Source organism: Citrus clementina, unplaced genomic scaffold, assembly GCF_000493195.1.
Source record: "Citrus clementina cultivar Clemenules unplaced genomic scaffold, Citrus_clementina_v1.0 scaffold_2, whole genome shotgun sequence".
In the NCBI taxonomy this organism is placed as follows: Eukaryota; Viridiplantae; Streptophyta; class Magnoliopsida; order Sapindales; family Rutaceae; genus Citrus; species Citrus x clementina.
This window is the reverse complement of record NW_006262688.1, coordinates 30,885,567-30,899,839: the sequence shown is the minus strand read 5'-3', so window position 1 is coordinate 30,899,839 and position 14,273 is coordinate 30,885,567. Positions and strand designations below refer to the sequence as shown.

The 14,273-nt window shown below is 34.3% G+C and overlaps 1 protein-coding gene across 1 annotated transcript; it reads left to right on the top strand.

Moving 5' to 3' along the window:
* Positions 1-1,885: 1,885 nt before the first annotated feature.
* On the top strand, positions 1,886-13,608 carry LOC18052105 (vacuolar protein sorting-associated protein 2 homolog 2). The gene is made up of 17 exons (XM_006448744.2): positions 1,886-2,124; positions 2,268-2,312; positions 2,591-2,625; positions 2,713-2,763; positions 3,400-3,504; positions 3,601-3,672; positions 4,062-4,133; positions 5,113-5,193; positions 5,292-5,327; positions 5,466-5,545; positions 6,028-6,080; positions 8,045-8,158; positions 9,404-9,514; positions 12,091-12,203; positions 12,712-12,792; positions 12,899-12,952; positions 13,041-13,608. Exons 1-17 carry the CDS (start codon positions 2,028-2,030, stop codon positions 13,080-13,082), a joined length of 1,242 nt encoding a protein of 413 aa, XP_006448807.2. The 5' UTR covers positions 1,886-2,027; the 3' UTR covers positions 13,083-13,608.
* The last annotated feature ends 665 nt before the right edge of the window (positions 13,609-14,273 follow it).

The window sequence follows — 14,273 nt, the reverse complement described above, 5'->3', positions numbered from 1 at the left end:
AAGAGAGTTGCAAGACACTAAAGTAGAACTCATTTTTCTGAGGTATTTTGCGGTGTTCGGTTCGAATAGAGGGGAAAAACTGTGGTGCAACTGTGGTACCGTATCACAGTTGTATTAAGTCGTTGGATCTCAATGGACCTCACTTATTTAAGTGGATCCAACGGTTGGATGCAACTGTGACACGATACCACAGTTGCACTATAGCCGGACCCCGAATAGAGATTGTTAACACCTTAAGGACAATGTGATCATGGTGGGATTAGGGGTGTTCAGAATCCAATTCGATCCGCTCAATCCGTCTAATCCGTGAAAATCCGATCCGTGAATTCATGAATTGGATATGGATTGAAAATTTAAAAATCCATAGTCGATAGATTGGATATTGATTTATTTCTGTAAATTCGTAAAAATCTGTGAATCCGTAAAATATATATATATATATATATATATATATATATATATATATATATATAGTTAGTTAGTTAGTTAAAAAATTATTATAAATTTAATTAAAGAATATTATAAATGTGACATTACATAGTTACATAAGCACTATAACATATCTCAGCCATTACCCAATAATAATATACAATAATTAAATAGTCAAATATACAAATATAACTTGTAAAAATTATAAAACAAAATAAAAGCAAAGTCGCACGCACTAGCAAAAGCAAAGTAACATAACGCCAAGTTACCAACAATTTGCAAAGTCACTCAAAAGTAAAGTAACATAACGCCAAGTCACCAACAATTTGCAAACAAAAAACCCTAAGCTTCCCCGCCGTCACATGCACTAGCAACACCCAATACTGGTTCGATATACTCTCGACATCGATTTGAAGGACGTCGGCCGCACGATTCCAGCGAAAGCAAGTCATCTTCTTCCCCGAGTCCATCGAGCCACTTCACAATCACTGGTTCCAAGCAAACAATTGCACTATCACAACCTTCAAGATCACCACTCGTACTTCTCCCGGTTCCCATCGTTGACGGCTCCGTAATCACCACTTTTTGACAAGTACAACAGCCCTGATAAAGGATCATACTGTGTTTGGTTTCAAAAACTTCGCCATTTCAATTAATTATGACTTTATTTGAACAATTAATTTCGGTGTTATATTAATGTATTATTGTAACTTTATTTGAATAATTAATCTTAGTGTGTTATATTTTGAAACTTTAAACGTATTATTGTAACTTTATTTGAACAATTAATCTCGATGTGCTATATTTTGAAACTTTGAATGTATTATTTTAGTTTTATTTAAATAATTAATTTGTTTAAATTTTATTCAATTTTAAATTTAATTGGTAGTAAAAATATTTTTATATTAGATTTTTTTTTTAATTTCATTAGTTCATGGATTGGGGAGAACTAAAAATTTTTAATTCGGAAACTAATGCGTAAAATGGTAGATTGGATATGGATTAAGTTAAATCCGCATCTGATCCGCAAACGTATGGATTAGATATGGATTGAGTCAAATCCGCATCCGATCCACAGATGTATGGATTGGATTTAGATTGAGTTTAATCAATCCGTGAATTAGATTGGATTAAAAAATTATAATCCGTAAAATTATTGATCGGATATAGATTGATGTCCAATCTGTAAAATTTAATCCGTGAACATCCCTAGGTGGGATCAGAACTGTGATGGTTGATGATGTAAATTATAGTTAATGATCTAATTTCTATCACATACATCTTTCATTTGTTATGTTCCGTTAAGATAATTAATAATTTTAAAATAACTATAAGATGATATGTATCGCACATCGATTTAGCAAATCGAAAAAGAAAAAGAAAAAGAAAGGGGTAAATAAGTAAATGAACAAGTCTATAACGGCTAGTTGGACGAGTAACGTTGCATAAACGTCGAAACTCCCGTCCGGAGTGAAGAAGCACGCTCCCCGAAGAATTCTCTTCCTCTTTCCTTGTTTAGTAGTCGAAACGAAAACCACTGTCGCTTAATTCTGCAACGGCGGCCTCCACTTCACAGTTCACAGTGCAGGAGAGAGTGGATGACGCGAAAGGAGCTCGCATCGGAGGCCAGAGAAAGAACCATGAAAATCTTGAAGAAAACCATGAACATTTTCAGGAAAAAAACCACACCCAAGGGTGCTTACTTTCTCTCTCACAACGTCGTCATTTCTTTTTTGTCTCATTTCCCCCCATTGTTTTCATTTTCTTTTACTTCTGCTAAGGGTATGCGTTGTTGATCTAAATGGTGATGAGTGATTAATTATGATGTATTGGTACAGAGGCTTTGAGGGAGAGCAAGAGGGACATGGCTACTGCTACAAGAGGTACGTTTGTATGTTTGTTTTTTCACTCCTGTAGTTTAAAATACCTTTCTCAGTCAATATTAAGTGATAATTGTTGGAATGCATTGCTTCGAATTGAAGACATTTAACTTTGTTTTATTTTGCTAAGGCGCCTCTGTGACCATTGTGCTCCTGAATCACTAACTAAATGATTAGATTTCCTGAGATGGATATCAGTTTATCGAAATCAGTTTTCCCATCATGCTGCAGTCTTTATGCTGTGGCTGTGGTAGTAACCTAATTAATATTTCATTTTGTAGGTGTTGAACGTGAGATTGCAGCTCTTCAGTTGGAGGTATGTTACTGCCTCCCACAGTTTCAGTTTTGTCGAACTTGTATATATATATATATATTAAAAGCTTTGGTCTGCCGAATTTTTCAGGAGAAGAAATTGGTTGCAGAGATCAAGAAAACTGCCAAAACTGGCAATGAGGTAAGTTTATTTTGTGGTGCACTAGTTTATTGAATGTTTTTACTGTGTAAATATAGAGTCTGGAATCTGATGGAAACATTTGGTAGAGGATGAGTTGATTTCTTGTTGACCTACCTGTTGGAATTTTTAAAGTTTGCATCTTGGTGTTTTATGTGAAACATTTTGGTCTGAACTTTGAATATTTTTTTCTTCCTAGAGCTTCATGATGCCATGAATGTCCGGATGCGGTGTAGCCAAAATATCAGGCATTTCTGATTTTTATTTTGAGGCTGATTCTTTATTGACCTATTTGTTTAATTAATTCTCTTCCTAAAGCATAATGATGCCATTAATGTCCAGATGATGTGTAGCCTCAATACCAGGCATATGTGAATTTCATGTTTGGTGTTTAATTAAGCAGCTTAAGCTCCACAAAATCTGGAAACGTTTCCATTTTAAGGAATAGGCCCAGTATTTGTTTGTTATGGGACTGAAGTCTGTGTCAATAATTGGCTGGCTGGGCCCATTCATGAGCCAAATATTTGGCTGTGGTTCCAGAGCTCTTAGCTTTTTTTTTTTTTTTTTTTAACTCAGTCGCATCATGTCTAATATATAGCTCTCAGTTAATTTACTTCTGACTTGTTATTAACTACTTAGGCTGCCACTAGAATATTAGCCCGTCAACTTGTTCGGCTACGCCAACAAATAACTAATTTACAGGGGAGTCGTGCTCAAATCAGAGGCGTAGCAACTCATACACAGGTGGTTTCTGCAAGCAAAATGCTGTAAATAAGATGTAAAATAAATCTTTTTCTTACGTTTATTTAATCATTGGTGCATTCATTATTTCATTCATAGGCTCTATATGCTAGTACTTCAATTTCTACTGGAATGAGAGGCGCAACCAAGGCAATGGTGGCAATGAACCAGGTATGCATTTCTGCATTGGGATTAGCTAATGGCATTTGCCATTTGGTGTTCCACCAATCATTTAAATCATGGACTGGATTATCTACAGTACATCAAAATAAATATTTCCTTGTGGTTTGTGTCAGAAAAATGAAGGAAAAAAAAAAAAGAATTTTAAAGATGAGTTGAGTGATATATGTGTGTGTGTGTGTATTTTTGTCCGTGATTCTTTTTCATAGGTATTTGCAAACTGGAAGTCATTGCAATTTGAAATTGTGTCCTAATATTGCAATATTTCTTTATCCTTCATCTATCTTCATTGCTTGTTTCTAAAGGCTGAAGTATTGGTAATTAATTGTTGTTGGCTGAAGTAATAATATCACTATGTCATCTATCTTCCTTTTTTCCAGCAAATGAAACCTGCAAAACAAGCTAAATTGATTAAAGAATTCCAGAAGCAGTCGGCACAAATGGATATGACGGTAATATTTTTATGTTTTCCAAATTTTCTCCATGTGGTTATATAAGTCTACCTGCAGTTCTTGTTTAGCAGTTGGGTAATTTCTGGGGAGTTGTCTGGGATTACACTTTGTTGTTCAGCTCATAACCTCATTGTTGGCTGGGTTTGGATGGATTCTGAACAGCAATGTTATGGGATGGGCTGCTACTTTCCCATACTCCAACAATTCCTGACAGATTGTATTTTTAACTTAAAATTATGTAGTATGCATCCATGACAGGGTTTGGATTAATTCTAAACACTGTCACTGGGGACTGGTTGCTACTTTCCCATTCGCCAACCTTTCCTGACAGATTGCATTTGTAACCCAAAAATATATAGTGCCACCATGACTTGTTCACTTCCTTCTTTAGATTTAAAACTCTATGTAAAAAGCCTTTGTGTATTCCAAATCAATATTGTGGCGTTAAGGTGACTCAGCTGCTGAGTATAGCGCTCTTCACAATAGTATATAATTTTTGCATCATCTTGAATGGATTCTTCTGACCTTCCCCATTGCCAACCTTGATTGTGTAGAAATTGTGGAAGTATTCTTCCCCATTGCCAACCATGACAGGGTTTGGATTAATTCTAAACACTGTCACTGGGGATTGGTTGCTACTTTCCCATTCGCCAACCTTTCCTGACAGATTGCATTTGTAACCCAAAAATATATAGTGCCACCATGACTTGTTCACTTCCTTCTTTAGATTTAAAACTCTATGTAAAAAGCCTTTGTGTATTCCAAATCAATGTTGTGGCATTAACGTGACTCAGCTGCTGAGTATAGCGCTCTTCACAATAGTATATAATTTTTGCATCATCTTGAATGGATTCTTCTGACCTTCCCCATTGCCAACCTTGATTGTGTAGAAATTGCGGAAGTATTCTTCTCCTAGAGTCGGTTTCTTTTCTCACCTGCACTTTTGCATTTTATAAATTCCTTATTGTTTTCTTTGCAGATTGAGATGATGTCAGAGTCTATTGATGAAACTTTAGACAAAGACGAGGCTGAAGAGGAAACAGAGGAACTTACTAACCAGGTAGAAATTGGCATTATTTTTTCACTCTCTTTGCAGTTTTCTCACATTTAGGTATCATCTGTTAGATTGGTCTCTGATTTTGCACTATTAATCTGCAGGTGCTTGATGAGATTGGTGTGGATATTGCATCTCAGGTGGGTTTCTTTTAGATTGATTGATTGTTCGTCATGAATATTGATACATGCACATTCTAATGATGTTTTTCTTGATTTTGTTTCGGAATTTTCAATGATGTGCCGAACAATTTTATGAACCTGCTCTTCATTGAACAGTTATCTTCAGCTCCAAAAGGTCGAATTGCATCAAGGAATGCTCCTAACGCTGTTGCAAATGCTCCTAAGACCAATACTAGGTATGTTCTACAGTAAACTCCCTTTTGGATTTGTTATGTTTATGAGATGAATGATTAAGAATGTTCTTATACAAAAAAAAAAAAAAAGATTAAGAATGATGATTTCTGGCAGTGAAAACTGAAGTCATTTTGTTTTAGTTGAAATGTTGTACCATTAGACTGTCTCAATTGGGTTCGGACTCTTAGTTTAAATAGACTGTCTCAATTGGGTTCGGACTCTTAGTTTAAATTGAAGTGAAATATTGAAATGTTGTGCATTACTCATGAATTTTACAACACCACCCCCCCCCCCCCCCTCCCCCCCAAAAAAAAAGTCAAAGACCGGTCAATGATTATATCAGGCTTTTGTTTATTTCTGCAAACGGTGGTGGTGGTAAAGAGTCAGCTGAACATTGGAAAAACTTGTATACCATTTAACTTTTCTTTTCTTGGATTATACGCGAGCTTGAAATCTCTAACAACTGTTATTAACCACTATCCAGTGCTGAATCTGCTGATGTTGAGGATCTTGAAAAGAGATTTGCCTCCCTTCGACGCATCTGATCTGAAATGCATGGCAGTCAGTTCTCTTCGAAGTCTGTGCTTTCTAGTGTACATTTTATGTGTGTAGTATAAGTGGATTTGATGCGTGCGAGCTTGGAATTGTATTGCTGCTGGATTGTTATATCTATGTTCGTGATGAAACAATGTACTTTCACAATAACTTGCTATAGTTACCTATTTCGCTCTTGTTTCTTGATTTGTATATCCTTTGTTGTGACATATTTTTATAATCTTGTGGACAATGTTGCACAAAGTGGCGTAATAATAACATACAAGGAGGCCTACAATGGCATTGATTGAGTGGGTAATATTGTCCAGTTAATTAATTATCATTAACCTATTTTATTTTCCCTTGACCAACGCGTAACACGGAGTTTTAGGCCATTGATACAGAAGTACAAATCAACGTCATCTAGAACAACTAGAGGATTGCAATTACAAGTCTTGTTGACGAAATTTTTGACCAATTCATTCGTCTATCAATTATGTATGTGTCTATGACGGTGATGGGATGGACAGAAGTTGCATCGTTGCAATATCAAATGTTCAGGACAAATTTGTTTGGTCTATGTTTGAATATTACACTATGAATTTTGTGACACCAAAAGTTTTTACATCAAATTTATATGATGGCATAACTTGAATTCGTTGTGTATTTAAAAAGGCGAGGATCGCCTCTCTTAATAAAATAAGTGGTCAAGATTAAGTCTTAAGTTTTAATATGACAATCAAGCCAATTAATTTCATTTTATGTATAGTTACGGTAGTTTTTTAATTAAGTTTTGAAAAGGAAGAAAAAATGGTTAGGAGAAAATTTTAATCAGTATTTAAATAAAAATAATAATCTCATTCAGGAAACTCAAACCCTCGTCAATTAACATGGTTAATGGTCATTATTTTAGTCTATTTATAATATATTACTAAAATTGATTGATTGTTTGTTCATATTATTAGTTAGCGAATCATATTTAGAACAAAAGCAAGAAAACAAAAATTACAGTACCACCTATTTATTTTTGTTGAAATAGTTAGAGATGTTACAACTTCAAAATTAACTTAAATTGATGATATGTATGTTAATATATACGTTTACAACACTTTACCTTTATTAATCCAAATAATTTAGAAAATTTAATTAAAATAACCTAAGAAACATTATTATAATATGATTTCTTTTATGGAAATATTAATACAAAAAATGGGAAAAGTAATAAAAAAATAAGGTTAAAAAAATGAGGTGGGGGTTTCTGTTTTATTGTTGATGCCGTTAAGAGGATTCCATCTCATTCACAACGAGATCAGGAAACCAAACCAAACCAAACAAATAAAACTCTCCTTTTTTATTTATTTATATTAACCACACAATCACGCAACTGTCGATCGACTTCGATTTTTCCAACGATTCAATTCTCCTTCTCTTCAAGGTAATTTTTTGTTTTTTTAATTTCCCCTTAGATATGGGTTTAGTTTAACACGATTCGTTTTGATGAATTTATTTTTTCGTTGAATTTTTAGGTTTAAAATTGATTGATTGCGCGTGAACGCGTTTTAAATTCGGTTCCTTTAAAGCCATCAGGTGAGTCTTTTAATTGCATTCGGCCTTTTATAGTTTAAATTGATAGATCCTTTCAACAATCCATCCCTCTTCTAGGGATTTTTCTTGATTTATTTTTGAATTTTTATTACAAGAGAGCAGTTGAAAGGTAAGAATTGTAGCTTGTTACAATTTTTTATTTTTATTTTTAATTTCTAGTTATTATCATTATGTTTTTCTTTTTTAAGATTTTGGATTGAACAAGTGAACAAGATTTTGATTTATCACTATGTGGGTCATATGTAGGCTAATTAAGATAAAAGTAACATGAATTGGGTGTTGGGTATGAAACTTGTTTGGTGATTTTGGATTTGCTTTGTTGGCAAAGAAGTCTCATTTAATATTTTTTTGACGAATTTCAGGTATGCAGAGTCAGCTTGTGTGCAGTGGCTGCAGGAGCGTTCTTCTTTATCCTAGAGGAGCTACGAATGTTTGTTGTGCATTATGTAATACAATTACATCTGTCCCTATTCCAGGTATGTTTTGTTGCTCGGTCTGTCCTTGTGCACAAATGCTTTGTACATTGTTAAGTTTTCTTAATTTCCCTTCTGCATGCTTAAATACTCGAATGCTTGATGGGTTGAAAAATTGGATTTGAATTTTTTTTTTTTTGGTTAATATGTTTGTTTAGAGAGTTGTGGTTTTCACTCTCTATTCTCTACTCTGATGGGCTGTGTTTTAGCTGGTTTTGGTGAAAGATATTAGTTCTGGCAGCAATGCCATTCTTTTTGGTCTTTCCTGCAGTATTTAGTTAGTGATTAGCTGCCTAGGCTAGATATCTCAAAAGATCACTCACAATAAGGTGGAGGAATTCATCTTATGTTTTAGCCAATAGTGCTAGTTTGACATCCCTTTTAATTAGTCGATGCAGGGACTATTTCTTCATCCAGTCTCTGAGTCTTGAAAGAATATTTTATTCCTGATTCACACAGCACATTCTTAGTTTTGGCTAAAATCTCCGAACTTAATCTTCTCTCTAATCGCACAGAACTTCTTTTGGTCTCACTGTCACTTGCACATAGCATGTGATTTAGATCTTAACTTCAATTAGTTATCGAATAGGCAGAATATTGATATGAAGTGTTACCTTTTCACAACCTTGGATGGAGAACTTAGGTTTTTGTTGAAGATGAGGAAAAAGATGGCAAGTTATCGGTGTTCACCTTATGTGGACAATCTTTTGTTTAATTCTGCATTGATTTTTCTAGTATTTGCTTCTATAGGACATCTATGGGCAACTCTCACTTACGGTGGCAAAGCCAAGAGTCTTGGTGGGGGTCTGTCAGTAAGTCATAGTAAATTGCACTTCCTGTAGAATAAAGTGTCCTAAATCTGTGAAAGTAATCAAATTTTCACCATTTTCTAACTTGATAGATCACGTAATTAAACAGCTTTTAACTTTTTCTTTCATAGCTCTTCCCTCCCTCTCTCTCTCTGTACTTTTTTTCTCTCCCTCCCTCCCTTTCATTACTTTTTAACTCTCTCGCCCTCTGTACTTTTGAACTTTCTATCTTGGCACAATTTTCTTATTTTTTATTCTTTGCTTCCCTTTTTCCTATTGTTTTGAGCTCTTCCTTGCTGTTTTTAAAAGGAAATTAGCTGTAAACTAGTTATTAAAATGTACACGAGGGACACTCACTAAGAGAACTTTAATAAACAGTTATATAATTAAATCTAATGATAGAGAGTGTATCACCAAAGTCTGTACAATGCCTCTGCAGGAATGGAAATGGCTCAGCTAATTTGTGGAGGTTGCAGGACATTGCTCATGTATACACGTGGGGCAACAAGTGTGAGATGCTCTTGTTGTCACACAGTGAATCTTGCACCAGGTATATGAAATAAGCTTTTACCATGAGATGTGAACTTCATTCAATCTCTCAAGAAAATGTGAAATCTCTTTAGGATTTGCAAGATGCATTTAATCCGTTAATTATCTGCTTTAATAGGTTTAATCTCATGCCTAAATATTTTCTCCACCAAGAACATTTTTAGAAGTGGAGATTTTTTGAATGAGTATTGCTAATGGCATAATAGATTTCTTCCTTTTTTAGTGACTCTTAAAGGAGTTCAAAATAGAGATTTTTTTTTTTTTTTAAGAAGTTCGTGTCTGCTACCTCTGTTGGACATAAGTAGCGACTGTATAAGGATCTTGATAAATTCAACATAAGAGAACATGGAAGCTATTTGCTGCTGTCAGTTAATTCTCTAAATGATCACACTTTCTGTAACACCCCAATCCGAAATCTAAGGGCAAATATGTCCACAACTCACATATGAATTTAAATAACTCTTTACGACCGATAAAATTCGAGCCTCAAATTCAAAAGCCAGCGGAATAACTTAAAAACTTAACCAAACCGTCTACTATCCTCAATTCAAATCCATCTTCTCACTCATCACGAATCAATCCTGACTTCTGGAAACTGAATCACAATAAACTATAATGAGTACAAAACCCAGTAAGCAAACTAGTGTTTCTTATACGAAAAATACATACATACTTATACATAATGCAATGGTTGATATGCCATGATCTTTTGGAAATACTGTAAAATAAATTCATAAAAATCTCTTTCTGTCGCTTTCAACTTTCTCATTTTCTTTCGATGAAATACATATCCTGCAATGTGGCACTTTGTGCTGTGCGTGGCACTTTGCACCGTGCGTGGCACTTTGCGGCTCTCTGGCCCTCAAGAGGTGGCCCTCGCATAGTCCCAAGAGGTGGCCCCCACACAACTTCAAGAGGTGACCCCCAATGCAAAATCTCATAAAACAAAAATCTTATTTGTTAAAATCCACTTCTCATTCGTAGAAAACTCAATGCATTTTCGTGCTCATGCCAATGAACCATCACACATACATTTGCCCATGTACATAATCATGCTCAACACATAACAACACATCACATAAACATATGGGCAAAGACATATAGATCCATATTCGTACATATCAAAATAGACTTTTCACACAAGTCAAACATATATCTTGTTTATTGTGATTCGTTTTGAAGTCTAGTTTACTTACCTCTTGGCATCCTCATGTAACAAATGCTTTCTAATACCATCAACCTAAAATCATCAATAACGCCTCATAAGATATAATCAAATCTCAACCATAAACTCTAATGTCCTCAAATATCTCAATTTAAACAACTCCTAAGCTCAACCTCAAATGTCCTCAATAATCGGCCCTCAAAACATAACAGTCCATACTACTCCGATTTTTAATAAATTATTCTCTTATTGGAAGAATCTCAAATTTTACAGACCATATGCTGACACATTGAAAGTTCATTGATAAAAATTTCATAACATAATTCCTTAAAAAACTATTGAAAATAATTCACGTTTCAGACATCATCAATACTGTCAAACAGTTTTCTGTTTTGAACACACTTGCTTTACAAATACAAAACAATTTATTTCTTTATCATAAAATCATGAAAATTTCCAGAATCATACTAGACATATATAAAAATCATTGGTCCAAATTTCATAATTTTTGAAGAAGTCTAACTATGGTAAAAATAATTTCGTAATTCACGTTATTCACTGAAATCATAAATTTCCAGGTTTTCAGACTTGAATTTGAAAAATCATAATTAATTGAAATCTTATCCGATTAACTTGAAACAAGTTTCAAAACATTCTAGACGATGTCTAGTTTAACATACCCAAAATTCAGAATCAAAATCAATTTGTACAAATTACTATGATTTCCGTAATAATTCACTGTCAGCATATTTCTACAAAATCTTAGATTTCTACTTCTATTGCAATCGTGCTTCTCCACAACAATTTAATAGAAACCAATAATTAAAACTTACCTCCAAAACTTCTCCCAACAATAACAACTTGATCCCATGTGTTGCCTATGGCAGAACTAAGAAGAAAAAGAAGACTTTCTTCTTCTCTTTTTCTTTGCTTTTCTCTCTTGTCTCTCCATCTCTCTCTCTTTTTTTTTTTCTGTCGTTTTTTTTTTTTTGCAACCGATCCCTCTTTTCCTCTCTCTCTTATAATGAAAAAGACATCTTGTTCTATTTATACTAGGTTAAAAAGGATTACTAAAAATTAAAAAGACTTAAATACTCTTAGGAGATTTGGATATTACACTTTCTACTGTGAATTTGTGATAAAGATATTAGTATTGGTTTCTATTAAAGGTTTTTCTCAAATTTGTGCTTTGGATTCTGTTCTGCGAACTTTAGGAAATGGATGCAGTTTATGTGTTTATCTTTGGTTTCTTATCAGCGGTTCTCTACCTTTTTATCACAGATTCCTTCACGCGCTTGTGAATATTCCTACTTCTCCCTTATTCAGCTCAATCTGTCTCGATTTTCTTTTTTAAAAATTCTTGGGGTCCTTCATCTTACTGACTTGCTTTTTCTTTCCTGTTTGTGAAACAGCACCCAACCAGTTTGCTCACGTCATCTGTGGCCATTGCCGGACAACGCTTATGTACCCACATGGAGCTCCATCAGTTAAATGTGCTGTCTGTCAGTATGTTACTAATGTTAATGTAAGTATAATTCAACATGTTTAATATTGCTTAGGTAAATCATAATTTAGTAATTGAATACACTTCAATTTGGCTCTCTGGAGTTTTAACCCCTGTGATCTTACAGGGAGTTTCTATTTCTAGACTTGTGCCTATTTGTATTTTGTAGAGAAAGAAGCGCAGGAGTTTAGTGGTGGTTGATTAGGACATATTATGCTGTTACTTGATTGGATCATGGCTGAGTGTTTCTGTAGTTCACTTTGTTAGATCATGTACTAATGGAACATATATTTTTCTTCTTACTTTGTGTGTTTGTTTGTTCCTGCAAAAAGTGCTAGGATCACCTCTTTTAATCTATTATCGTTGCATTACTTTGCTCTTGTATTCACTCAGTTTGTCGCAAGTGCTGGTTTTCTATCAACAAAAGACTATCATAGTACTTTCTGCTTGTATATGTTTCTGAAACCTTTGTGAGTTCTGTTTTCTCTCTCCTGCTTCTTCTCACTCTCTCTCTCTCTCTTATTTGCAGATGGCAAATGCGAGGGTTCCGCTTCCAGCGAACAGACCCAATGGGACAGCTATCCCTGGTACTTTGCCTTCTACTTCAATGGTAAGTTACTGAATTTTGCTTATGAGAAACTTTTGGTACTCATATGATGTTGATTTGAATCTTTTGACATTCTCTTAATGGATTCCTTCTAATGCTCTTTTCTCAGACACAAACTGTTGTTGTCGAAAATCCCATGTCTGTTGATGAAAGTGGAAAATTGGTAAGAGTTTAACTTAATTTACTTGTATCCTTACATTTCTTCTCAACAATATAATTGTACTAATGAAACTTTGAATTGAACATTGTAGGTGAGCAATGTTGTTGTCGGTGTCTCAACAGAGAAAAAATAGCCAAGTGGGGTTACAAGATCTCACTGTTTAATTCAGTAGGATGCAGTCTTAATCCTTATTATACAATCCGGAAAGATGGGACATGAAAATTGTTTGTGTATAATATGTTAGAGATGGCTATGGTTGACATTCATTTAGAAAAAGAGAACTATTTTTGGTTTGAGGTATTGAAGAGATTTCAAAAGTGTGCTGCTGTACATTTTGAGGAGACAAGAAGTCGACCGGGCATTGTTCCTTTGTTGTGTGATTAGCAGAACTGTTCTTATTGTTTGTCGCATATATAAGACTGAAGGTGCTGTTTAAGAAACATGTATCTTTCCAGAATACAAATTAATCAACCTTCTACTATATATATTTTACTTAATACATTGTATAATTGTACTTACTGTCTGTGGCATTGTCTGTTCTTAGCTCTTTTTGTTCCCATCTATTGCTGTTGGATGGGGCATGTTTAATGTGATTGTACAAAAAATAAATTGTTCTTGTGAATATTGTGATCTCTGTAAGTTTAGTTCAGGTTTTCCTCTCTCGCTTTCTCTCGAAACAAAAATTTTATTATGAATAAAAATAAACAATTCTTGGGTAACTTTTTCATTTAAGAAGTATGGATTGTATGAAATTAACGGATATATTCTTTAAAATTCAACAGATTTCTGCTGTCTTTGTTGTTTTGCGCTCAAGCAACCTCCATGATCAATAATTAAACATGAATTATACAAATTAATAAGATGGTTTTTATATATGATTAAAGAATTAATGAATGTGTTTTGAAAAAGGTGGTCATCTACGAGAGCTGCAGCCAAGAAAAACAGAAATAGCAGTCCTCAAGCGTATAATTTTGTAAGCCCCTTGTTGAATGTTTTCTGTGTTACACAGCTCATTTCACGTCCTTTCTCGATCACCTATTACTTGATAGTGCTTAAATAGTCTATGCCATGGTTGCAGAAGCGAAGCAGTTAAAGAAGATGAAAATACCATTAAAGAAGGCATGTGAATGAATTCTACAAAAAGAAGTATTGACTACACAACCAACTAGAATATCAAATTATTCATCTTCTCACAAGAAAAGGGTATTGAGTTTTCCCAACCACCAAACACTGATAGGAAAATTAGTGGTTGGTTAGACCACCCAAAGAAAACTACTTGTATCTCACTTTTCTTATTAGACTCTACTATTGGTTTTTGGTCATC

Bases quoted from the DNA above. Each gene is read 5' to 3' on its own strand.
- LOC18052105 (XM_006448744.2), top strand. From the start codon at position 2,028: ATGACGCGAAAGGAGCTCGCATCGGAGGCCAGAGAAAGAACCATGAAA. The intron at 2,125-2,267 runs GTGCTTACTTTC...GTATTGGTACAG, and splicing joins GAAAAAAACCACACCCAAGG to AGGCTTTGAGGGAGAGCAAG. The intron at 9,515-12,090 runs GTATATGAAATA...TTTGTGAAACAG, and splicing joins CACAGTGAATCTTGCACCAG to CACCCAACCAGTTTGCTCAC.